Source organism: Anoplopoma fimbria, chromosome 9 (genome assembly GCF_027596085.1).
Source record: "Anoplopoma fimbria isolate UVic2021 breed Golden Eagle Sablefish chromosome 9, Afim_UVic_2022, whole genome shotgun sequence".
Taxonomy (NCBI): domain Eukaryota; kingdom Metazoa; phylum Chordata; class Actinopteri; order Perciformes; family Anoplopomatidae; genus Anoplopoma; species Anoplopoma fimbria.
In genome coordinates this window covers 23377494-23405245 of record NC_072457.1, presented here as the reverse complement: position 1 = coordinate 23405245, position 27752 = coordinate 23377494, and the positions used below count along the sequence as shown (strand labels likewise).

Genomic DNA, 27752 nt, shown 5'->3' with positions numbered 1-27752 from the left:
GCATTTCTTGGGCTGTTAGGGAGATGATTAACTATACGTTACCTGCGAAAGAGTTCTCAGTCTTTTCACAGATAGCAGAATAGTACGGAGGCTGGAGGTCATCTGGGTTCTCCTCCGGTTGCTGCAAAGTGCTCAGAGTTGACGAAGTTTCCAGGGCTTCCTCGGGCCCCGGCACCTCCTCCCCGACGTGCTCGGCAGACTCCGCCTCCTGCTTCCCGCACTCGATGTACTGATGCTCCGTGAGGCACGGCGGGGTGTGAGGCTGCGGGCTCAGGCCGGGCTCCTTGGCCTCCTCTGGCAGCTCCTCCAGGGAGAAGATGCCGGGGCTCCTGATGCAGCTCTCCCCCGTGGACTGGGCGTTGGAGCTGGAGGCCGTGGTCATGGTGTCAAAGCCGTAAGACGCCAGCGATGTCGCCGAGGGCGGGGTGGTCTCTTCGCCCGCAGCGCTCTCCTCCGTGACGACCTCCTCTCCCTCCTCCACGGTGGACAGGCAGCGCTGGGCTGCAGGCTGGCTGTCGAAGGTCATGTGGCAGAGAGCCGGAGTCTCCAAGGAGTCGTCCAGCAGAGCCTCTCCCTCCGTGTCGCTGGCCTCGTCCTCCGTTGCCGAGGCCGAGGACGGGTTGGAGGCGGGGAGGTCGCGGGGCCTCCCAGGACTTCGTCGGCGGGCAGGGTCTCGGCTTCCTCCTCTCCTTCCCCGTCCAGGTCAGGCTGTGGGGAAAGAGCCGGGGCTCCCACATCATGAGGCTGCAGCTTCCCCTCTTGATTGGGGTCGCAGAGATCCTCGGACGTGCTGGTCTCGCTGCTCAGGGTGCTTGACAGAGACATTCCCGGGGCAGAGAGGAGAGCCGGGTTCAGGATCTGCATCGGGGCGGGGCTGGACTGATCCATGTACATCTGGGCCTCTACATTTTGTGGCTCAGAGGAACCGTGGGGAACTTCTTGGTTATCGGGAACAAAAGGAGCCGAGCCGAGTTCTAGCCAAGCTTGGGCTGGGTTCTGAGTTGGGGTCACCGAGTCCGCTTGCCAGGGGCCGGCCAAAGGGCTCGCTGCAGACGCTCCCGCCACCTGTTCGGGCTGGGAGGCGTGCTCGGCACCCTGCTGCTGCTGAAGAGGTTCGTTCCAGGGATCCACAAAGGGGTTCGGTTGGTCCCACTGAGCAGCCGGGGCGGAGGGCAGCAGAGGGGGGGCGGGGGCTCGGCCACTCTGTTCAGGTTGTCCAGCCGTTCATCCTCAGCAAAGTCATCCTCATCTGCGTTCCCATAGCTCTCCAGCCCGCTCTCGGTCACGCCCTCACTAGCCATCTCCACGTCATCGTCGTCCTCTTCCTCCTCCTCATCCTCAGCATCCTCATTCACGTCGTTGTCATGCCTGGGTCTCTGAGGTTCGTCGGCCCGCTCCGAGCCCACGTCCATGTCGCAGACCCGGTCGTCGTAATCGTCCTCGTCTTCGTCCTCGTCGAAGTCGTTCGCCGGTATGTCGGGAACCTTCTCGAAGTCGGGGGAGCCCGCCGAGGCCCCCTCCATGTCGATGGCTCCTTTGAGGCTGCCGTCTCCAAGGTCATCCATGCTCTCCGTGCCCTCCAGCACGCCGGGGGCGCTCAGCTCAGACGCTCCCTGCTGGCTGCCGCTTACCTCCTCGGAGTCCAGCTCGGAGAGCAACGCGCCACCCGCCCTCCAAGGGGAACCTCCTGGTGGTCCAGCCGACCCGGGACGAGACTCCTCGGTGGGCTGTGTGGTTCCGCTCATTTCAGACACAGAAACCAGCTGGCTTCCTTCCCTGTCCTCTTCATCATCCTCCTCCTCCTCATTTAGATTGGTGTGAGGAACCATCAGAAGGATGGCGTCCGCTGCTGCAGCCGTTGGGAGGGCTTGAGATGTGGAGGGGCTTTGGTTTGTTAACAGGTAAAGAGCCTCCTCGGATAGATCTGGAGGACAGGCCACTGGTGGTGGTGAAGGCTCAGCCGGGGCAGGGCTCTGCTCCTGTGTGGACAGTATGGGAGCGTCGCTCTTTGGCTGCTCCTCGGGTGGAGGGGTTTGTGGTAAGGCTGTCCTGACGGGGCTTTGAGGAGGAGAAGAAGCAGCTGCATGTCTTTGAACAATCTCTTGAGGTACCACGTCTGGCGGGGTATCCTGGGCCGAGACTTGGGGAGGGTCGTCCTCTGGTGCGGAGGCAGCGAGGGATGATCCCTGTGGGAGAGACGCTGTAGCCTCCGTTTGTGTTGCTGCTAGCACAGTCGCTGCTGCTGCTGCTGCTGCTGCTGCTGCTGCTGCTCCTCCTCCTGCAGCTCTCTGTGCTTCTTCAGCAGGTTTGGTAGTATTTGAAACCCCCGTCTTCTTGGCAGCGGTGAAAGGCGGGACAGCCTGAGTGGGTTTGGTTCCACGTTTTGCCTGAGGGGTGCTGCTGCTTGCAGGTTTGGTGACTGGAGAGGCGGGTGGGGTTCGACCGAGCGGCAGCTTGTTGTGGGCGAGGAACCGAACCGCCGCTACAGGTTTCTTTGTGGGAGTAGAACTCGCAGGTTGAGGAGTTTTGGACTGTGGCATTTTGGGGTCTGCCGACTTCTCGGCCGACGACAATTTGGAGGCGGAGTTGAGCTTTACGGTGGCTGTGGGTTTAGAGGGTTCAGGTTTTTTGGTAACAGTGGACGTTGTGGTAGGTTTCTTTGCCACTGCAGAAAGTGGTCGACTGACATCTGGTGCAAAGAGAAAAACAACAAATGTTCAGTTCACCAAATCTAATTAACATTTTTATGTCATTGCTGGCAAGTGAAACACTTTTTGCTACCTTATTGTAGCCATTTTAGATTGACAACTTCAAACTGTATGTAATCCAAACGTAAATGGGATGTCGTTCAAGAAGAGAGTCTCCTGGTCAGTACAAGGTGGAACTCCTTACCTTTCTTAGCAGCAGCAGTTTTGGTAGGCTGTGCTGCTGTGGTCCTGCCTGTAGAGGGCGCTGTGGTGACTCTGGAGGCAGTGGTCTTGGCAGTTGCAGTGGTGGAGGGCTTGACTGTGGATGTGGTGGGCCTGGATGTCGTGGATGCAGGTCGAGAAGTCGAGGGACCTGTAGCAGGCCTGGAGGAAGACAAAACAGAAAGAGTTAAAAAAGAACTAAAGAAGTTGTTTCAGCTTGATTTTTGTAGTCCATACTCTTTGTTGGCAAAGATCCAAACATGAAATCTGATGCTCTGCCTCTACATGCATTTACAAGCATAAATAAACGACCTCTGCTAATGTAAACCACTAAAGCAATTTCAACAATGGGAACCCATTAAACCATCCATCTACTGCCGCACTCTAATGCCCCCTTCATTCGCCAATCACATCCAAGAGGCGAGGAAACGGTGTAATGAGAAGGAGGGTGACAGGAAAGGAAACAGAAAGAAAGATGGAACTGGAATAGAAAACCTGAACTGGAGAAGATTGAACTGAGGGAACAAACAGTGACAGGGGAAGAGAGGGAATGAGATGTGGGAGCTAAGGGGACCACATTTAAAAGTCAATGGTGAGCAGAATGCAAAGACAACAGAAGTATGGTAGCCAACGCAAAGGAAGGAAATACTGGAGGAAAGTCATAGAGGAAGACTACGGTTAAAAAGCGGAGGAAAGGGAGAGATCAGCTCACAACACATACAGCAGGTGGGGGAGGAGGAAAGATGACAGTCTTAAAAATCAATCTGGTTTTAAGCTCCTGGTCTACTTCTCCATCTGAAGGAGTTCTGGTGTGACGGTGCACTAATCCACCCAATCACTACTGCAGCTACAACAAGCTCTCCTTTACCCACTTCCTCCCTTCTTCCATCAGGCTCCTCTCCTAGACAAGCAAATAGGATTTAAAGCCTGCTCTGCACTGAGCACTGACACACTGAGGAGCAAATTTGTCAAAACTGGCTTCTTGGAGACTAAACCCATTGGGTTTATAAAAGAGTTCTTCAATCTGCAAATTAAGAGTTCTGCAGGGGTCTAAAACTGAGAGCTGAACCCGGGTCTCTGACTGAATCTGATGGTTCCGACAAATTTGAAATGCGAACCCAACTCTGAATTTGTTTTTTGAGGACAATAGAACACTGACTGGTCACCAGTCTGATGTAGGCCTGGGCGATAATTCAAAACGATATTTTTTTTTCCTCAAATGTAATCATATCCTGAATTCTAAGCGTTCTGCTCATTGAATACCTCAGTGTAGTTAAGTTAGACTATTGTCTTAACCCGATTCATCTGCATTTGTTTGCATGCACGTAAACACCGTCAGTTATTATCATAGCTGGAAATATTTATTCATTTTTCACTATGATTTTTATTTTTTTGTAAAGTATTTAATTCAAACTGAAATATATAAAATGGTTTTACCATGTTGTTATTAAATTGGGACCAATTATTTACTGAATTACAAAAAATATGCTTTAAATATTTTAAAGCTGTAAAGCGTGTGGTGAGGAAATATGACCCTGAATACATTCATATGGATTCATAATGGCTGGCAGTAATGGATTGAGGGTGAGCAGAACATTACTGTTGGTCATTACAGCGGGGTGGCATAACCACATATTCTAAAAAAAACAAAAACTTTTATTTTTGTGAAGGCAGTCCAAGGATTATTTTTAACAATCATAAATGGAACTTGAATTACAAAAAATTGAGAAGCCCTACTAAACTGGGTTCTGTGAAATCTCCAAACAATACATTAGTCTTGTCAGGCTCCAAGACTTTGACGTAGTTTGTGCTGCGTTGGCAAACCGACAAACAGAGCCAGGCGGTTAAAAGAGCAGCCGCAGGCGGATCTAACCATCCTTCCTACACTTGAACCTCAGCACTGTACATAATTAGTATGACATCTGTTTCTATTAAACCAGAATCACTATCACAACAACCGAGAGCTCCATAATCGAATGGAGCTGCTTTAAGGAACTGTGTGACCCCACCACCAATTACAACAATCCCCATTAAGTCTTCCTATGATCCGCCGACATGGTCGATGATGTGACATGAACTGACAGAGACACAGTGACTTTGATGGCTTTTCGAGCGGAGTTGCATGCCCGCACACAGATGCCGCTCCCACATTACAATAACCATTACAATGACCATTTGTTTCCCCCGGGAGCAGACAGCCGCTGCACAGACATGGACTCGTAGGGATGCTCTTATGAGCTGCCATCAGACAGAAGATTCATGTGTCAGACACGGAGATGAAATCGGCCCTGAGTGAACGTTGGGTAATGATGAAGAGCAGAAGAGAAATAAACGAGGACATGCAAACTGTGAGACGGGAGTTAAACGGCACAGTTTTGAACTTTTCAGTAGAAATATAACAGAATGTTCCTTAATTGAGACAGTTTTCATATCTACTCCTGCATGCGAACAAAATATGAATCGACAGACCCACTCTGTTATGTCCGCCTTGATTCCTGATGTGATTGAGCAAATGACTTTCTCTCTGTAGAAGAGTTATACTGAAGGATGAAATGAAGATAAAGAGTTAAGGGATGGGGAATAAAGAGGGTGAGGGGAGGTCACAGACACAACATCACCCCAACCCCACCCCTTCATTGTTTTATGATGAGTCATAACTCATAAAAAAGGGTTTGATCCAGAGGGACGGCACAGAGAGGAACCCACTAAACCCTGTGTACTCTGCCTGTGGGTGGTGGCTGCTGGTTCTGTTGTTGGTGTATTAGTATGGATTACATTTCCTGCCAGCAGAGGGTAGAAATCAATACAAATCACAGTCCAAAGGGGAGGATGAGAGGCACTACGCAGCCATCTACAATGACCAAACACCAGGCCCTCTTAAGGACAAAGGTCAGCACAGGGACAGCTCGCCGATGCACTTTATGGACTCTCTTTGTTTCACGGACATTATTCTCTAAAGTTTACGACAGATGCAGCAACACGCCCGTGCTATTAACATGCTGAGCAGCTGCAACATCTGTTTGGCTGAAAATCAAAGCGTAAACATGAGCCAAGGGGGGGGGGGGTTTACTGAAGCCACACCTACTCCGTCCATCACGAGTCCCTCATTGCTCTCGTCTCTCCTCTGAACACAGCTCCTGTTTATTTAATTATGCTGCTTTAATCAAGCCAAAGAAAAAAAGAAGAGGGCTCGTCAGGAAGAAACTTTATCCCAGCCGCAGCTCATCCTGCAAATAAAATCCAGTCAAAGTACACATTTTTCTGTCCTCGCCGTTTTTTTTTTTTTTTTTTTTTTTTTTTTTTTTTTTTTTAAATCTACCTCTCATCGCTTCAAGGGCCCCCTTCCAAGACAACAAATGGAAATGGAGCACCCTAACAATACCTTGTTTGGCTTGTAGGCCGTCCAAAACCAGCTGATTTACTCCTTCCCCGAGACGAGCACACATTCCAAGGGTTTGTGTTGGCCCACGGTTATCTCCTTGACAATGCAGACTGGAGGCTCGCTGGAAAGTTGAGATGAAGAGTTGCAGCCAAGCAAAACCATGGCAGACAGAGTTGGCTCTTATGAGGCCCAGGGCACCCGCTGTTACTGTGATAGACACCATGGGCCTTTTTCTGTTAGGACAGTAAGCCTGCTCCCTACCGAGTCCGGGAGAAATGGGACAAAACAGAAGTAAACCGCCAGACGAGGCGGGAAGAGAAACTGGCAAAATGACAGGAAAAGGGTCTCTCAAAAGTAGACCATTTAGTTTTTGGATGAATGAGGGAGCCTTCTGTATCTACCATTACCACCAGCCATTCTGTCCATTCCCAATGGGAATACTTTGAACATAATTCATCTTGCAGATTGCTCAACAACATAATCACCGTCCTTCTCGTGTTACATAACCACACTCTGAATTTTAAAGGTTTCTGTATGCAGCTAAATGATGAATGAGTTAGAAATATGGGGACAGCTCGCTCCAAGTTGGGCTGTAAAGGACGGCTTGAGGAGATTCTGGCTAAATGCCCAGTACTGTAAATGCACAGACGGCACAAAGAAGAAAAAAAAAAAAAAGAAAAAAGGATGAGGGGGAAGAGAGGGGAGAATGAAAGAGAGGGGGGGTCGGTGTTGGGGTGGACAATGACTGATTGCTCAGTCAGTGCAAGGACACCATGACCCATGGTTAGAGGAGAGGAGAGCAAAGCAGGTGCCAGATTTTTTACAACATTTGGCTTCTACTCCCGTTATCAAGGGTCCTCATCGACCACCGAGACATCCCCCGGACCCAACGAGTGTTTGGGGTGGGTGGAGGGAGAGGTTGAAGATGTGTGAGGGGGATGGGGATTTTACTGTTAAAAAAAAACAAATTATATTGGGTGGAAAAAGGAGAAGATTGTGCCTAAAAATGCCTGTGGTTTTTAGTTACATACTTTAAGTAAGAAACCAATCAACACACAGCTGAAACAGCCGTGCCACATTACTACAATATGAGTCCTCAGCACGGATGCACATTTTTACTGCCTTTTCTATCCTTCTATCAAAATCGTATTCCCACCATACCAAAGCACAATTACTATTTCCAGGAGCTGAAAGCAAATAACCGCGAATGAGCCAATATGCTTCCATTATCCCTTTGTGGCCCATTAACATCAATACTTCATGAGGGAGGCGGGTCTCTAACTAGTGTGTTGTGTATGTTGGCCTTCACGGTCTCTCCGGTTTACCTCAATACATCACCATAAAAGAGATTTAGCTGCTGAAACTTGAAAAATGTCAGTGTGCGTTCCTGTGTGACAGTAACAGCAACAATGACTCCAGTTGTCTCCGCAATACAAGAAAAAAACAAACGGGGCGGGGCTAGTATTAGAAAGAAGTGGCTACAAAAGTACAAGGAAGAAGCTAAACAGCCACTGTGCTGGAGCCAATTAATCTCATTAGGTAGTTAGCCAAATCCTTTAACACCGTTTAATACTGTTGCACGTATTGCTGCAGATTATTGGTGCTATTGTTCTCAGTGTCATGACTAATGCAAGTCATCGTTTGAGCTGAGAGAAGGTCTGTCGCAGTTACCGCCCGACTCTGCCAGAGGGCCAGCACGAGCACGAACACTGAGTGAAAAGGACGCCAGCACTGCTGCTGTTGTTGCTGCTGCTACACAAAAGGATTGGACATCACATGCAGGTGGCCCGAAGTGAAACGCTCTTCGTATGTCACAAGGAAGGACACCTGCCGCCGTTGTCCTCTCTTTGTCTCAAGCAGAGAGCCGAGTGGCTGGTGTCACGTCCCGATAGGAACGAGCCAGCGAACAGTCACAGAGGGATGATGTGTAATCAGACTCCAACACTTAAATGTCTCATCTGATTAATTCAGAGGAAGAGGACTCCTCCATGTACACACCCTTCCCCCACCCACACACACACACACACACACACACACACACACACACACACACACACACACACACACACACACACACACACACACACACACACACACACACACACACACACACACACACACACAGTATAAAACACGAAGAGCAACAACACCCTGCTTGACTGATCATCACGTCAAAGTCTACATGGTGCCACAGTTTTTGATCAAGGTCACTCTTTTAAGATCCAACATAGAAAACAATCAAAATCCTCCCGATGAATGAGAACATTGTCTAGTACTCAAACGATCATTTTAACAAGTCATTTAAAAGCAAGCGGTGCTTTCAGGGAAGTGAAGAAGAGTTCGGTTTTAAAGTTATCCAGCAGCAAAACTAAAGTGCAGTCATGAGCCGCGGCCTGTAAAAGCCCGCTGTGGAGGATCTGATCGACTCGCTTGTTCAAAACTTCTAAAAGTCCTAAATGCACCACATCCTTGGTTGCCAAACAATACACCGACAAGTGAGATACATATTGTATGAGCTGTTCTTGTGATATGCAAAAGGCGTTACCCACATACCGACGGATGGACCAGAGATTCCATGCTTAACAGTTACAACTGCAAACTGAATCCAGGCATTTGGGGGTTGGCATTTTAGCGTTGATTAATATTAAAAGGAAAAAAAAAGTGTAAAATAGGAAATTGGGACTTCTAATATCTACAAAAGAGGGAGGAGAGTTGAGGTTCAGAAATTGGTGCCGTTATACACAAATGGGGCGTTTGTTTTATTTCTTATGGCTCTGAAAGAATCCAAAGAACCTGTGCAGCTTCAGTAAACAGAATGACGCAGCACATTGTTCCTTTATTTAATAAAGCTTCATCAAGAGGGGAGACAAGTGGAGTGGTAATCTGATCAGGCCACTCAGTACAGAACACTACATCCTGTAGAAAGATGGGGGAGTGGTCTATTATAGATCTGACACTCTATAACGGATAACTTTATTTAAACGATTCGCAATCGCATTAATTGAGTTAAAAACTTTTTTTGCAAACATTTGAAGAAACCACCAGCTGCTAATTATGTTTGGCAACATATAAAAGTCTGTATTTCATTTGGAGATTTTTTTGTTTTGAGTTAAAAAAAAAAAGAAAACCTACAAACAAAAGCTTCTTAGTTGAAATGGAAGTAAACGACCGGGTCAACTAGGAAATTCTGCCACAGCCAAAATGACCATTTGATATCAGTTTACTCCAACTAGATCCCTCTCTATCCAAACCAGCAGCTCAGTATGAGAGGGATTATGATCCTAGTCAATAGCCCTCTGCCCTGGGGAGGTGGGGCTGGTTTCTGCCTGGGGGTCTGTTCGGAACAAAGCGGTACTTCTTCAGTATCGCTGCCTCTGTTAAGGCCCCTCTGTCTCAGGTTATTTCTGCTAACATGACTCACACTCGTGAAGCGAAATCTGACTCAATAACGGCCAAAAAGACCACAATGGACGTCCTTCTCCGCTGCTCTCTTTCAGGCCATCAAGATAAACAGTCGCCCCTCATCCAGTTTGTCACGGGGATTATAAAGTCAGAAAACGCAACGCAGAGCAGGGAAGTGTTTTTGTCAGTAAAGCAAAAGGGGGTTTCACAACAGCATAACTTTATTCAAATGTCTGCATGTTTACACAGCACCATTGGCTGTTTGTATTACCTTATCAGCCCTGCTGCCTGTGCTAGTGATAAACATGCATACCTGGCGGTCTTTGAAACGCTGGCACCAACAGCTCTTGTTGTGGTCGAGGTGCTGGGTTTTGGGGCAGTGGACGCCGCCGCTCTGCTGGCAGTAGCTACAAAGAAAAAAAAGGGGAAAAAAAGGAACAACATGAAAATGATGAAATCATAGCAAGCTAAAGAAGTGATGTTTAGGCATAGGTTGTAAATGACGCCACAGAAAAGTCTCACAGCGTCAATATAGAAATATTGCTCATCTCGATTCAGTTTTACTTCTCTTAATTGAGACGTACCTGTGGTTTTGGGTCTCGCTACATTAACAGTCTCGGCTACTGGTCTCTTCTTAGGAATGCCGTTCACTGTTGTTGGTTTGGTACTATTTGTTGCCGTGGCGGCAGCAGCAGAGGTAGTCCTGGCCGGTCCAACAGGCCTCTTGTCAGGCACTCTAGATTGGTTCTTCCCCGTGGAGGAAAACGTTGCCCCTCCCGCCGGTCTTTTAGGTACGGCCCCCGCCGCCGGGGCTTTTGCTGTAGTCGCCGTTTTCTTGACTGCGGCTGCAGAAGTATGGTTGGAGGATTTGACGTCATTCGCCGTGCGGTGCGAGGCGGTACCTGGACGTGATCCGGAGGCCCCCGCAGACTTGGCTGCGTGCTGCATTTTAGTCGCAACGGCTGTCGGTTTGACTTTGGGGTCTGCCGCCGCCGGCTTGCCGTTGGCCTTCGGGGCAGCCCTGGGTGCTGCCGCGTCATTCGCCGCTTCTTCTGGTTGCGAAGGGGCTTGCTCTGTGATGTTGTCCTGCAACGAAGAGGGCTCTGCTACAGCTGCAGCTTCAGTGGGCTCCGTGGTTTCCATGGTATCCCCATCCGGTTTCATTCCCTCCTCCTATAAAAAAGGTGCAGACGCCTACTTGCTTCTTGATTACAAGGTCCCGGGGCTCACGCTCGTCCTGGTTGGCCAGTTCCTCTCACAATTCGATGTCCTGTTGAAAAACAACAATACACATTCATCACAAGGATATTAATGTCATCTTTTACTGCACACCTCCCCCTCGGACGCAGAATTGAACCATGCTGCACTACTCATAAAGTCATCGGATTTACATGTCACTGTCAGCCAAAGGAAATGCCATTTATGGAAAGGGGGCCGCCAAGGAATTTGGGGGAGTCTGAAAAACAGGAAGTGAGCAGTGAGAGATGCCAATAAATCTGTTTTCTCAACCACGGTGACTAGTCCGCCCATCTAACAGAACCACCATGGTAATAATGCATTGTAATGTGTGCGGTACACAAATAAACTTAGTAATCGCTATTAAGATACCACAATAAAAAGGATCTGAGGTTTGTTTTAATTCCTCATTTTATGGGGCAGAAATTTATAAAAACGGATGACTTGTTGCTGTTCTCCAAAACGGTTCCAAGCATCTTAGAATGGAAAAAGCTGTGGTTTGGAGAGCTGAAAGCCAAGAAGGGCTTCACAATCTCCTGACATGACACACAGTAAAAGAGGAGAGGAGGAGGAGGAGGAGGAAAACAAGCACCAAATGGCCATCTTGTCAGCCATTGTCTTCCCCTCTGTTGAGCAGATCCAGATGGTCAGCGTCACTTAAAAAAGGAGATTATTGTTCTGGGAGATTCCCTAATTGACAGAAAACTTGAACTGAATGTTGAGTAGAAGAAGCCGTGGTGAGTTTGGAGGAAACAAAAAGGGTCGAGATGTTAATGAGTTCAGGACCTATATATATATATATATATATATATATATATATATATATATATACATGACTCTGCTCTGACACATCCTCCACGTTTTCAGGTTTTCTCTTGCTCTGGCTGGACGGAGCTCTTCCCCAGATCCATTATGGGTTTACCTCCCCCTTAATCATCCTCACCCACCCACCCACTCACTCACTCCCCATTCCTCCGACCACAGCAGCTTCTCCCCACCCCCTCCCCATTACACCACTCCTCCCCCCCCCCAGTTAGCCACTTGTTCCTCCCCTCCGACCACAGCTTATAGATCTGCTTCCAGTAAATTGCTACACATATGGTTCAGCCAGAAGAAGCTCTGTATGACCCAGGAAACAAGCTGTGCATGAGGAGGGAATTGAATAAAACAGACTGAGTAGGATAGGAAAAAAAAGAGCCAAGACAAACTAAAATAGTAGTAGACGGACAAAAAAAAAAAAAAAAAAAAAAAAAAAAGGTTAACAGTGAATAGGTTCTTCCTGCTAGGCTAGAAAGGCATGAGTAATAATAATTATCAACAAACCATGACAGCATTCAGAAAGAGAGCAGACTCTTCCCACTCAGTGCAAAACTAACAAGGTCATGGCCGTACACGATTTATGATAAAGCCATTAAACCAGTTAACTAAAAAAAAAAAACATCTTGGAAAAGGTTCCAATGAGCAAAGTTTTCCACAGACATGAGATACTGAGTGCATTTATACGGCCTCACAGCTCAGAATAATCACCACAGTCTACAAACATTTGCCTGTAGGACGGATAAAGCCTCCAGATTCATCTCCAACTGACAAATTTCCAAACAGACATTTTAGAATTTCGTCTTTTAAAAAGAAGCAGCAGCAGCACTTATTGTTGTCCAAAAGGTCCGGAAACATTTGCTTCCTCGCCAGTTACACATTAACTCATCAGAGGTAGTAACACAATACTGCGGCCCCTTTCTCCCAGATACAAAAATGTCGGTGCTTTCACACTGCTGTTTGGGAGGTAAAAAGGCCTCTGTACATATTGACCCCATCTGCATCAGTGTACTCTGTGTTAGCCAAGCAACAACAATGCTTCGTCAATCAAAAGACAAAATGCATAAACGGACTGTTTGTCGGCAAAACATTTTGGAATAACTTGTTCGGCCAGTTTAGCGCTGAAAACCCCGAACACACCTGCCAACATTCACCGCACAAAAACACCCACACCTGCACAAACAGCCAATGCAAGCCGCTTATCTCTTGTATCAAATATTTTCCCTAAGTACTAAGCCATGGAAGAGTTACAACCTGGAATCTGTGCTCGCCTTAATAAAAACACTTTCCCCTCCTGCTGCCATCTGTTGTCTTTGTTTTACTCTGGTCTCTGTGGTTACAAACCTCACACAGAAAAGGAAGCAGAGTGATGGAGAGAAACTTCTCCACTAAAATAAAGTTTGGATTGTCCCTTCTTTTGGAAAAGATCAAACCTTCAATTGACAGTCAATTAGATAATGTACAGGGTCATTTGGGAGAGTGTTGCTCAAATCAAATCCATTGGCATCACCTCATTTATATGAATTGGTAGGTTTGGAAGCCATTAGCAAATTGGGAACTTAGAGAAGGGGGTAGCTTCTTAATGTGTTGGCATGTTTGCATTAAAAAAAAAAAAACTAATAACATAAGGTCAAACTTTCTCTTTGGAGGTGGTGACTCTACTTGTCAATAAAAGGCCAACCAGTTCATTCAAACAGGAAGAAGCTGCTCCGAACGGAAAGAGCAGTGAGACGGGGGGGATTTTGACTGGCACTGTGACGTTCGTGGCACAGCTCTGCCAGTCCAGCTACTAATGCCAGAGGCTTAGCAGATAGCAGGATGAAAGCACATTCCCTTATGGGGGTGACCCCCTTCTGTGCAAGTAAAGGCATCATCTCTAACCAGCTGACACCGTGTGACGCAGCGCAGAGAGGAAGTGAATGGATCATTAAAATCCCATCCACACAGACACACACAGATAAGGGATGTTAAACTGATTTGCAGAGCTGGTGCTTGTTTTCATATCCATCAGACCACACTTGACACCAATGCTATAGACAATAGAAAGAAAAAAAACGGGATTCTTCAAGCTGTTCGACACCTAGCTGAGAACATGTTGAGTCAGAGAGCCGGATTTTATGACTGCACAGCAACACCAGCAGCATTATTATTATTATTTATTTTTTAAAGGTCTGCCTGGTCAAGATGAACAGCCTCATGCATTTTGATGCTATGCAAGAAACCCTCCTTTGTCAGCCATTCTTTCAGGCCACATTTGCATAACAAATCCCAGTTCACTGAGATTTAAAACCATATTGAGGACGCAGCGTGCCTTCTTTCCACACGGCTAATATCACAATTAGCTCAATACCCCTGATGACAAATACAATGTGTTTTCAAGAATTGTGATGAAGACAAAAGGCCTAAAAGCTGACAATAAAAAAAAAAAAAAACTGCATTAATATGCATTTAGCCCAAGCGGGAGAAGAGTGTGTCTAATAAAAGCAGCCGTCACTTTGTCAGATTGTTAGAGGGAGTCCGTCTGGACGGAGAAAGGGCGCCGGTGGTATTTACATTCTGCTTCTTCTAATAAAGAAACACAGCCTTGTGTGTCGTTAAATCGTACTCCTGACCTCTGAGGCAGTTAAATTACATCTGCTGTAGCCCCGTCTCTCAGTCTCACGCTCTGCCCGTTAACACATTAGAAGCAGTGCCTGACAAAATGGGTCATTTTTAATACTGTGTCTAATACGAGCAGAGGGGGGATTGAGCCATGTTGAGAGCATGGCAGGGGTTTGGAATGCATTGTGCAGACTGCTGGAGGAGGTGGTGGATGGGGGGGGCTGTTGATACTGATGCTGGGGCTTAATGTCCTCTTTAGATTTACCCCAGACTGCTGTCACAATGCTGTGATTGATTAAAAAAACAGCAACATATTTTAGGTCCAATACACCCCGAAGGAGCCTTTTTGTATTAGAGCCGAATCAAATTGGTTGATTAACAGATAAACATCGAACAATGTTCATAATTGATAAATGCTTTCAAGCAAAAATAAGAAAAGATGCTGTTCTTCTTCTTTGTCTTGCGTATATAGTACCCAGTGTCTCTTTCGGGTTTTAGACTATCGAGTCAAACAAAATAACAGTTTGTTCTTCTACAATCTATCGATCCAAACGATAAAGACAATATTGTCAGATGAATTGATGGTTTAAAAAAAAAAAAAAAAAAAAAAAAAAAAAAAAAAAGAAATCTTTAGTTGCAGCCCTATTTTGGATATCAAACTAGCCACTCCGGTTGCCTGATGTTGAGTTCCTGCTTTCAGATTCATGCCAACGCTGCATCTGCTCCGAGATGATTAATGGCAGAAAGCGAACGCCTAAAGCAGCCTCGGTATCAAGAGCACATCCAACCCATCCACATTCCACTGCTGACATCTTGGAGACTCCTCAGGGCTACACTGTGGCAGCTGTCCGTATGTGTGTGTGTGTGACTGCGGTGAAAGGGTCATGGGGAGTCCAATAAATGTGTGTGTGTGTGCACATCAAATGGGGCAGTGTGGGAGGAGAGTGAGCAAAGAATGTGTAGGATGAAAGTCTGCATGATTTACATGAAAGCAGACAAAAACTGGAATTTAGCAGCCCTCCACTTCCTGCATTCCTTCAATTCCTCCGTCACACTTGATTCATCTCTGTTCGAAAACAAACAAAAGGCAGTCTGGTGAACTTGACTGCGGTTACAGGTCTGGGAGTGTTCAGCAGACTGTGCATGTAGCGTGGGGGGGGAGTATGACAGTGTTTACATATTAAACCCAAGTCTCCATTTGCTCATTAACTTTCCTCTGGTGTGCGTTCGAAGCATGTACACAGGAAGAAACACGGGCAACATTGAGAGAGTGGTGAAACAAATGTATGAAAGGGCTAATGCAGGAAGTGTTGTGCGTTAATGCAGTGGAATGAAGAGCAAAACAAGAAGTCTGGGGAAAGGAAGGGGGCTTTCCTAACTTTAGGCTCAAGCGTCAGATCAGATGCAGGGAAAAAACTGCTCACGCTAATCCCCATCTACTACTACTACCACCACACCACAACACACAACTCCAAAAAACATAAGAATGTACAGAACCAGTCTTCAATGACGAATCTAAAAACAAATCCATGTTAAAAGTGGGACTGTAAGTTGACTCGGAGCAGAAGACTTTCACATACGCTGCCTCCCATTTCTCCATCTGACCATACAAGGCAGTAGTGCCGTTTCTGCTGCATCACCAAGTCAGTGTTTAGCACGCACACACAGACAGACAGACAGACAGAGACAGACAGACAGACAGACAGACAGACAGACAGACAGAGAGAGACAGAGAGAGAGAGAGAGAGAGAGAGAGAGAGAGAGAGAGAGAGAGAGAGAGAGAGAGAGAAGAGAAATTCAATCTGCTGTTGGAATGCGCACACAAACGTCTTAAAGCATGCGGACAGGAAACAGGAGTGCGTACGAGCCAAGCGTTTGTGGATGTGCAGCTTTGCAGAGCTCCACCAGTCTCTGCAGCTCTCCGCCTCGCTCCGTCACACAAACACAAACATGGTACTTAATGGGTCCTTGGAGGGTAATTCCTTCACACACTCACACACGAGGCCAAGGAAAGGGATATTTATAATTTCCCACGTTTCTGCCTTATTCCTCTCTTGAATATTAGAGTGACTCTGTGCTTCGACCTAGATCTCGGTCACAACTTGTGACTACTCCAGTTTGGACTAATGAGGTCAGTTAAAAGCAGGTTAAGTGAAGGAATGCATCGTCCGAAGCAGAAGGAACTAAACAAGAATGCACTGTGTGCTCCACGGCCAGGAAATGAGAGGATAGTGTTTTATGAAGCTTAGATAACCAAAGCTAACTACATTGTCCCGTATCAACTTAGCCGGAGATACAGCTCAGTAATCATAATCAGTGGGTATTTCCACCAAAGTTTGACCTGCAGTCATCTTGTTGCACTGATTTTGCTCAAATGGGATTCAAATCTGCTCTCCTTGCTACAAAAACAGAGAGCATTCTCTGGCCCTGACATTTAATGTTGTTTTCTCAAGCTTATCAAGAAAAAGAAAAAAAAAAAAAAAAAAGGGTTTTCTTCCCCCATTAACACTGGAAACACTGGTTCAACCTATTTTTTCCTAATTGCAATAGAATATAATAAATAGAATTTGGTTATTTCGTGCTGTTCTACATCTGTAGAAATGCATGAACTGCTGCAGAGCTTCAGTCACAGGAAGTGATAAGTTAAGGGTTTGAAACTGGTTTTGCAAAATGCATTTTCAAAAAAAGTGTCGTATTTAGCCTTCACGGGGCGGATTGTGAACAATACAAGTCTATCTTCACGCTTGAAGCTCAACGTTTGTGGAAAAAACCCCGTCTTCATAATCTTGAAATGATGCTGACAGCTTGCACCGGGTTAGAAACAACCAATAAAACGTCAAGTCAATGAAGGATGATATGTACGTGCAACAGAGATAGGGGATTATTGGACTTCTGGCACAGAGTCCTGCTGGCTATGAAGAGCACAGACGTGTTCACATGGAAATTCCTTTCATCCATGAAAAACCTCTGTCGGCTCAGGTCACAGGTGATCTAGAAGTAATTTGACATTGGATACTGATGTTTCATGACTCATTCATGCAGATTCATTGGTTCAGAATTGGATTTCACGTGCTGGTTTTGGGTACTGCCTCCACTGTAGTCTAGCAACCTTACAGTCATCTCACAAGGGTGCATTGTAGTATATATTGTATATACTGTTGAAAAAGAAAGAGAGCGACTTTGAAAATAAACAAGTTTCAGCTGTCGGGAACATTTCACCCAACATTACCTCACCTGTTCTACCACAGAGACGACACATGGCCGAGGTGAGGAGACAACTGTCAACATTACTACACCCATTCTTACACACTACATGCATTCCTCAGCAGGCTGCCCGACAGGCGAGAAAAACGCACACATAGAAACAAAAACAGCTCCATAACTTGTGGGCCACTGAGGACGGCTGAAGTAACGAGACGCTGTTATTCTTTCTCAGTCTCTCTCAGCAGTGTCTCGTTAAATCACAACCGCACAATCTATTTAGTAAAGATCACACTAGCTTAAAGGCTCCTGGTTCAGGGGCAATGGGGAGCTCTGGTTCCTCGGAGCACCTTAGTCCAGAGCATTATACAAAAACAAAAACACTGTGAACTCCAGTCACATTCTGGAGCCGTTGACTGGTGGAAATAGAGCTCAGATCATTTTATTTTATAAACTTTGAAAAACAGCAGCACCAGTGAGTGAACCCGCTGTGTGTGTGTGTGTGTGTGTGTGTGTGTGTGTGTGTGTGTGTGTGTGTGTGTGTGTGTGTGTGTGTGTGTGTGTGTGTGTGTGTGTCTGTCTGTCTGTCTGTTAGCACAGCAGCGGCACATCAGTCCTGCTGCTAGGATAGTGTTTACGAGAACGCAACTTTTGCATGTCGGCCACCGAAGCGTGAAGGGCCGTTTCAAAGACTTTGGATTGGTTTCGCTATGCACGCCATTTTAAAGACATCATTAATTGTGAGTGAGGCATTTTCAGGCCACATCAAATGCTACGGAAACAGGAAGCACTGCAAAAATGAATAATCCGTTTCTGACTAATTATGTCAACATCCTGTACAGTGAAAGAGGCAGAGATGTAATGCAGGAACACTAAATCACCAAAAGCATGTGTATTTCACAATAAAGCCATTTGTTCAGCTGCAGGTGTTGTTAACACACACAGATATATTGACACCATGATAAAGAACTGGAAAACAGAACCCCTAAACGGAGGTGCACCATCCTACAGAAACTATCAAGGTGATGAATGGCCCTCCATGCACCTCGTTATCTGTTGACAAAGAACCGCACGAGCCCTCAATGACTTTACCGATCGACTGTCTTCTCTGTCAAGGGTTGACAAGCATTACTTCCCAAGACCGCATTCGCACTAAAGAATGCTTGTTCTGAACAAGACGACTTGGTGCCGACAAGCTTCATTCTCTAAAGCATCTCTTCGTCATGAATCCCTACTGATCAAACTACCAGCTATTAACTCCAGCTTTAACATTCGGAGTAAAGCCCAACCCCCAAAACCAAACCAATCGATGATAATGTCTTGTGCACAAAAAACTGAAATAAAACGTTAATTATTTACAACAACAAATCAGACAAAAGCTACTGACATGATGTTAGCATCGACAACAAAACCAATGCCCTTGGCAGAAAAAGAAAACACTTTCATCAGTGTGGGGGGGCTTGACGTTAAGCATGCAGCTTATTCTAATCAATTCCACACGGGACACTAACATGTGCTAAGTGACTGTAAGCTACTCGATAAGGCCATTAGGAGCAGGTGGTTCAATGCGACTACAAGTCAAGGGAGTGGCACTCAAAACGGGAAGGACTAGAGGCTACTGGCTACAGCCGAGCGCTCCGAAAGGCTGAAGGGAAACCAGTGACAAGCTGTCACAAACCTGGCAGGCTTTCAAAAAAGAAAGAAACCCCCCCCCCCAAAAAAAAACACACAGGGCCGGTCCTTGCCGCCACTGGGCAAGAGGAGAGAGCCAAGTCAATAGGGTGTCATCATCAGCTGGGAGAGGGAAGTGTGTGTATGGAATCAGGTCTGGTCAAAAACAACGACAACCACCCACCATGATCATCGCAAGTGTTTTTGCGTTCATAGTGGAAAATAACATTAGGGTACCATGGGTGGGGGGGAGGGGGGCAGAGACCAGCCCTATTGTCTGCACTGTGCATCGGGGAGAAGAGTGGGAAGGGGGTTGAGTGGATTAACGGGACGGGGGAGCAGCTGGCGTGGGTAACTTCACCAAAAGGAACCGAGGGGGTATCGACGAGGCTGCAGAGTGAACGAGGGAAGGATGGATGACAAGTACAGTCTATCACATGTTTATCACAAGCTGCAGGTTCACTGTATGTTCATTAAGGACTGTTGGTCCACAGCGACAGCTCTAGGCCCCCACCCCTCGCTGCTAAATGATCACCATTAAAAAAAGAAAAAAAAGAAAGTGAAGTCAGTTAAATGTTAAAATGACCAACAACAATGAATAAACGCTTATAGAGACACATGTTCACAAAAGGCAAGTTTAACCTCAGTAAACTAGAGGATGTGTGGTAGAAAGGTTGCTAGAAATGGATGGAAAATAAAAAAGGTAGGGGGGGAGTTTTAGAATGAAGCCAAGGAAATGGATCTAGACCAGGCATGCTGCAGTATAAAACTCATTCCAGCATCTCGCCAAGGACCTTTGTCCCATGTTATCTCCTTCTCCCTTTTCCATTTCCTGTTGCTGTCTAATGGCAACAAACTAATAAAAGAAAAAGGGACGGGGCTGCAGAAGAAAAGCTGACATTTTCACCAACTTGAATTCAGCATGAAAAAAAAAAAAGAAACCAAGTTATGAGATTCTGTCAAGGATTGTTGGCTGTAGAGAAGCCAGCGCTGACATCAGTTTTGCCGCGCTAAAGCCATTCATGCGGCTACTCTCCTGTGCACCAGCCAACTGGCCACAGTCAGACAGGCAGGCAGGCAATATAATGACTGAGAGCCAGAGAGCCGGATCAGTTACCAGGGCCTCTGACTGGGCAGGGTCAGCTGAGGCCAGCTGGACAGGGATCCCACACCTCGCCCGCCTGCCTCTCTCTCTCTCTCTCTGACTGCCACGCCCCTGCACTGTGCGACACACACACACATTACTGAATACACACAGGAGTGACGCTGTCTTGCATATCAATAGAGCAGAGGGTGATAACATGATACAGCCAGCCGGCACAACACAAAACAAACACACCCTAGAAGCAAAATCAATACCTGGATTGATCAAAATATAATGCATAGGCAAAATCTAGCTCTATATTGACACAACACGGATGAATTTCTTTTGGATGGCATTCAAGGCTAACAAAGTGAGCTAGCAAACAGACTCCGAAAGTGCTGAGCTACTCTTAAGGTAATTACAGTGCACTAAGCCCAACTTCGCAGTTCCAGACAGACTGAGTGCCTAAAAGTGCAACGCCAGCATCCATCACGTCATCCTAATGGGCAGGAGAGTGCCAGCCTCCTAACCACAGCAGCAAAGAGGCAAAGCAGAGCACCGTCTCGCCAGACCACAGCCGAGAGGAACGCAGGAAACCTTAAGGCTGAATGATGAAATGAAGTTTAACCCTGAAATGTCATCCTAAACCTGATGCAGTAAAGCAGGCTGGAGTTTGGATTGGATTTCCATGGGCGTGGGCCTGAGTCTGACACGGCTTGCAGGCTGTTAAAAAAAAGCAGCTGACTTTCAAGCAGATGCAAATGCCTCACCCTGTGTTGTGCTCTCCGTTCAGCTGGCCCCGATTTTTGAGTGACTACTCGGACGGGTACAGGCTGGAAAGGGCCAATGTCCCTGTGGCACAGAGGATAGCTTTCAGAACTTCACTAAACAAAACCAGAGCTAAAAACGATTCATTAATCAATAACAGGTAGAAACATGAACTGGTCCCAGCTTCTCCAGGGGAGTTTTGGATGGTTGGTCAAACATAATAAAAACATTTAAATGGGTCAGCTCAATATCTCAGAAATTGTATGGAGCAAACTATCCATTTCTTTTTTTTATTTATTTAATATAATTGATGGCCATTCTATCAACCAACATCAAGCACCGCTAGTCCGTCACAGGCTAATCTATACTTTCCATTCAGAGACCTCCATCTGCAGCTGTTCTCCCATACATGTCACTGCTGCATCAAGGCGTTAAAAAGTTACACATTTCATGCTGTATAGAGCAGCAGTTTTCGGGTCAGGCTTGCTATGCTATTGTGATTGGAAAAATTATCATCAGAAGCAGCCCGAAAGTACAATTTTAGGCAATTGTATGGTTGAATGTATCCGGGCTGGAGAAAGATAAACTCTGACCGTCCTTTTCCCACTTTAAATGAAATAAAGCCGTTTTTATTACTTCTCTAATGTGAATGATTTTAGCTTCAAGATTTTCTCCATAGTGACAAAATATGTTGACGAGGCGGAGTGTGATCCGTAAGTACATTCTGTCGGATCATGGTGGAGAATAGGCCTGGACCTTTGACCCCCAACATCCACAACCATCATAACGTCTCACAGCTGTTGCACATGAACCCACGCTAAGCTGAATAAACAGCACAAATCGTCGGCCCTTAGATGTATTAATCCAACAGCAGATCACACCACTTAACAAGTAAGTTGACACTACAGACGGTAGTAGCAAGTTTGTGTTCACACGCCTGTCATCTCAGATAAAAATCAACTTTTTGGCAAGCTGGCTGAGGTTGCTGAGGTCTGACAGCTTTCCAAGCTTTAGGCAATCACTCGAGGAGTTGAGACGAAAGTATCCGGGGTGCTAAAGGTATTTCAGGGAGGACACTGAACAGGTATTTCACTCAGTCAGTCATCATTCTTGATATGTTTCCAAGTGTGTGGCGTTTTAAACAGTCACACCACCACACATGGTGCAATGTTAACAACCTGCATGTCTCTCATGCATGAATAAAACTGAGGCCATCCCATTAGACCTGCCTTGTTGACAAGACTGAAATAGACGACATACAATGAACTTGAAGCAACCCAGAGAACTAACAGATAAAAAAAAAGGAATGAATGTTTGTGATTTAGCAAATACAACATAATCATGATTAAACATTATTCTGTGCATAGTTCTTGCAGTTTCCTCTTTTTAAACCGGTTCATCCGATCCTTTGAGACTTCTCACAAGTTTATAGGAAGCAGTGAAATGAGATAAACTATTTTGAGCTCCTATCTGGTTTGCTCTGGCCTTCAGGAAGAGGAAGGGGAAACATAGGTGTTAACAGCAGAAGTGGCTGTGCATAAATACATGGGCCGTGACCCACTTCAGAGGCTGGAAGTGTGTTGGCCTGCCCCTCTGGAAATCACAAAGTCTAGCCATAAAAAAATAAAAAACAGACACCAAAATGAACTGTTCATTAGGATTTTGAACTGATGACGCGTTTCATGCATCTGCTTCAGAAGATTACACATTAACTTCAGTATGGGGTCACATAAACACCAGCTACGAATAGATGTTCTTATGCTCTACATCTGTGAGTGGTGTTCAATTCAATTCAGTTTATTTTGTATAGCCCAGAATCACAAATTACAAATTTGCCTCAGAGGGCTTTACAATCTGTGCACATGCGACATCCTCTGTCCTTCCCTCACATCGGCACAGGAAAAACTCCCCTAAAAAACCCCTTTAACAGTTGACAGTACTTTCTTAGGACTTCCTCTCCCAAATCCCGTAACAGGTCTAACAGGAAGTTAGACCTCTTGGGGGCCGAATAAACCCAAAATAAATGTGTCTTCAAGTCGTTCATGTAGTGCCCATGCAACATCTTAAACATGAACATTCATCATCAAAAAAGGCCCAAGGTTACCAATTCCACATTTTTTCCTACATCTTCAATCAAGAAAAGCAAAAAAAAAAGTTTTTAAAAATGGTGACTTTTTAAATACACATTTTAACTCATGTGGTCTGAAGAATTCCAAACAATGTGGAAGTAAAGACAATCGTAACAAAACACGAGGAAGATTTTACTTGAACATGTGGTGGTTGACAGGCAGCAGAATCTGATAAACGACTAAGTGCAAATTCCTGACAAATACAACATGGTCACATGACAACTTTCTTTTCATTAACGAGGCTCAGCTAAACGCACCACTAGACTAGTGAGAAGCTGGGGGCATCAAACGACACACAGTTGAGTTCTCCAACACAGCATCATTGATCGTGCAGCGAGCTCTTGGAGCCAGAATAAGTCAGATAAGATGTGTGTCTGACATAAACGCCTCTGCAGCAACAACAACAACAAACACAAACACCTGGCAGCATTAGCACAAGGGTGTTTCAGGCGCCTACACACTCCCCAGTGAGGACTGCATGTCAAATAGCTCTCTAAACGCCAAAGAGAGAGTCACTGCTCCCACACCCCAAACCCTGCCCACCACACCCAGAGAGCCCAACAAAAACACACCGATTATGTAATGCAGACTCTCTGCCAAAACCTGGATGATAAACGTAATCCCTCCATCACTGAGCTCTGCAGACTGATGGTCTGCCCTGTGAGCTCTCTGTTTACCTCCCTGGTCTCACAGCGAGAATGACATCACTGCAAATATGAAAACAGGGAGGATGGTGAAGAGAGAGAATGAGAGAAGTGTGTGCAGGAAAGAGATCCAGTATGCATAACACAGAAAAGTGAGTTTTTAAGCATTTTTCCTGCCCAAACTAATCTAAAATGACAAACAAAGACTATCATGTTCATCAGGAGCCCACATGAAGTGAGGAACTAAAACAGGACAGCTGAGATGTTGTTTTTAGGCCCTCTCCTCAACACAAATGTCATAAATATATTTCCATCACTATTAAATAGTTCCTCGTGCTGTTTTGGCCCCCTGTCAAGGACCCCTAGGTGGCCCCAGGACCCCCCCACTCTGGCACAATTGTTTAGACATTTCTGTGTGGTTTTTTTTTTTTTTTTTTTTTAAACCTGAAGTGAAGCTTTAATAATGCCGCTTGTGTCTCCTGGGTTTAGCAAACAAACAACAAAAAAAAGGCCTGGTTTAGCCTCGCGGAACAATAGCGGTGCACGCTGGAGAGAAGCACGCGCACCCGGCCAATACATTGACCCCCCCCAAGATGCAACCACGAGCGTGCCACAGCCGAGTCTCGTGCCAATGTGCATCCAAAATATTTTGTTATTTTTTTTTTTTTTTTGGGGTGGGGGGGGGAGTAAAACGCACCATGAACCCACAGACTGTCACCGCCCGACAGACCCGAGCCGAGCCGAGCCGTGCTAACACTACACATCCATCAGCAACACCCCCCCCCACCCCCAAAAAAAAAAAAAAAAAAAAAAAAACAGCCCAAAAGAAACAAGAATGCGCTGCAGCGTCGCGTGGACTCAAATGTCCTCGCTCGCGCAAGAAACGCTACAACGTTGCTCCGCGCTACATTGTCGCGCTACATTGTATCCGTACCTTCCTCTCTGCCTCTCTGTCTCTCTGTGAGTGTGTGAGTGTCTTTGAAGTCCCGGACAAACAAACAGTCCCTCCCTTTCCGTCCCAGCGCCGAGGTAAAAAAAAAAAAAAAAAAAAAAAAGAAATGCACGCGACAGAGCCGTAAATTTCACCGGCCTAACAATAAAGCCCCGCGCGGTCAGTGGCGGGTGTCCCTCTCCGTCTCGTTCCCCTCCACGTCTGAGCGGCGCGCAGGCTGCTCCCCCTCATGAAGGATGAGGACGAGGAGGAGGAGGAGGAGGAGGAGGGAGTGAAGAAGACGAAGCGTGGTGGTCATGAAAAGAAGATGCAGATTAAAATCCCGCGAGCGGTCCAATCAGCTGCGCGAGACCGCTGCTTATGCAAAGCAGGAGCGACGTTTCAATTCAAAACCGAGGCTCGAGCTCTCCGGGCTGCTGGGGAGATCACTCGAGCGTTTTCTCGAGAGATTGAGGTCAGAGAGCGCGCTGTGTTCAAATAGACGTCCATGGTACCTCTCACCCAAAAACAGAAGAAGAAGAAGAAAAGAAGAAGCAACAGAAGAAGAGTGCATTGTTATAATATTGCATCTTTAAATAGAAAGAGTCCCTAAATAATGTAGCCCCGTCAGAACAAGCAACTTATCCATGTAAAACATATATAAACATATACTTTTTTATTTTTATCCCCAGTGGAAAGATGTTAAAGGGGATTTTCAGCAGTTTATTTATTATATTACAATTACATTTGGGAACTCACAAGACACACATTTGCATTAGTCCAAAAACAAAGAATCCTGCATTTCCCACAATGCAACTAACCCTTACCCTCCCTGCCCTTATTAGCAACAAGTCCATTTTTAGTGTCAAAGCCCGAGCTAAAGTAACCCGGATTACCCTGTTTTTATGTCAGTCTCCAGGAGACAGGGTGACCTGAGTAAGCAGGGAGGCTCCCTGTCTGTGATCCTGCACGGATAAGTTCTATTCAGCAACCACAACGAACATCTCAAATTATGAAACAGGACACAGTGGCATTACGCACACTGTGATTTTGCCTTTTTATATTTCTTATCATAACACTATTTTATCGTGCTTTCCATTTGTAAAACAATTTCTTGTATTTTTCTTTTAGCCTTTGTTTCATAATTGTCCTTGTCAAGAACTCTCTAGCTAAGTTAAAGTGTATTGTTATGATTTAAATTACATGGAAACCAGCAACATTTAACTTTGTGGATGTAATTGCAATGAGGTTTCATTGTTTACAATGTTGCGTTGCCATCGGTTGAATAGGTAGAGAGTTTGATTCTCTCTCAGTCTGTACCAAGTGACAAACAGAGGTTCAATAAATCTCTGTCTGAAGGCTCTAGGCATGAAATGATTAAGAAATATATCTCTGACTCTCCATACGCTCTCTTGGCCATTTTCTTTCACCCACATGTTTATTGTCTGTGCTTTGAATAAAATTTGACACACCAATTTGCATGATCAGTGTTCTTCCTTCTTGACAAGCATTTAGGGTTTCCTGAGATTCTGATAGTCGGAGTACAACTGAATTAAACAGATTCTCACAGAAGTTTCATTTCTGTGTTTGTAGTTCTGCACTGTGTCCACTTCCCTATGGTACAAGCCCACAATAGCTCAGAGTTGAATGCTTTTTTTTTTTTGGGGGAGCTGCAGCTGCATGCTCCACAATGAGAATTAATGAAAAGGGAGAAGACAAATACAAAGACTATTGCGACCCACAGAGAAAAGAAAGAGTGAATGGGTTTAGACATCTGACATTAGCTGTTGTTTCTCTAGTAAAAGCTCAGCGACGAGGAGAAAGAATGGAGATATTTAGGAGTAAAAAGCCTGGGGGCAAAAGAGAAATCTAAAACTCTGTGAGCAAAGGGAGGAATGAAGGCTTACCAGAAATCATCAACCATGGATTCGTCAGTGAACACATTCTTAAGTGTGCCTCAATGAAGAGTGAGAGTGTGTGTGTGAGTCATCCTTCCCTGCTCTTTACAGGATTCAGGCAGCTATTTAATGCCAGAAAGAGGGCGATAACCCCAAAACTTCTACTTTGACTCATTGTTAGTAAGCAGGATGACCACTAAAACGAATTTGCTGCTTCATCCTTTAAAAAAATGGTTTAAAACAGTCACGTTTGCAAAATAATGTCAACAATAATGAGAACCAGAAAACCAAGCTCTTGCCACAGGAAACTGCTTCTTGGGTGTGGATGCACCAGAAAAACATTTTATAGGCTCATTCTTTTATTTGACTAAACTCGGCACTAATGGCGTCCATCATTATATCGCAGAGCCTAAAAGGCGTCTAAATCCCCTCGCATCCTGCCCATCCATTTCAGTTTGCCTCATAATGTCGTTACACGAGGGTGTGGCTCAGCTCTGGTAGAAGTCTTTAACAGAATTAGGATAGACTGATAATCTACAGAGCTTTTATACACACACTTAAAAAATGTCTCTTTAATGTGGTCTGCCCCAACACCTGTAACATAGACAGCTGCATTCACTGCCTGTGGCACTGAACACACTCTGCAGGCCACACACACACACACACACACACACAGACACGTAAGGCACAAACTCAGGAGGCTGCTGATTCAGTGACTCAGTATAAAAGATACAAGACAGGAAAAGGAAGCTGCTGCTGCTGCAGTTTTGATCTGAGGTGCTTTGTTAATATAAAAGGCCCTGCACTTCAAACAGCGCGCCACAAGTGACTGGATTTCAATTCAAGCTGAGATCAAACTGGCATCGACGGAGCACCACACCCGCCATCAGCACACTGAAACTACTACTGATGGACCAGCAGCTTACAGCGAGACGTTCCCATAGGGCTTTCATTATGCTCCAAAGAGTAAAAGTGGTCCCTTATGTACAAGCATCAGAGGAAAAATGACAAGGAAAAAGAATAAAACATGTTTATGAGGTGCAATCAACTATGAATACATCTCCTTTGCCCTCTCACACA

The 27752-nt window shown here is 45.7% G+C and overlaps 1 protein-coding gene across 1 annotated transcript; it reads right to left on the bottom strand.

Annotated features, from left to right (window-relative positions):
- Positions 1–917: 917 nt before the first annotated feature.
- On the bottom strand, positions 918–25275 carry prr36a (proline rich 36a). The gene is made up of 5 exons (XM_054605210.1): positions 24778–25275; positions 10278–10963; positions 10007–10100; positions 2893–3071; positions 918–2689 (listed from the first exon to the last, which is right to left on the bottom strand). Exons 2-5 carry the CDS (start codon positions 10855–10857, stop codon positions 1008–1010), a joined length of 2535 nt encoding a protein of 844 aa, XP_054461185.1. The 5' UTR covers positions 10858–10963; positions 24778–25275; the 3' UTR covers positions 918–1007.
- Positions 25276–27752: the final 2477 nt, after the last annotated feature.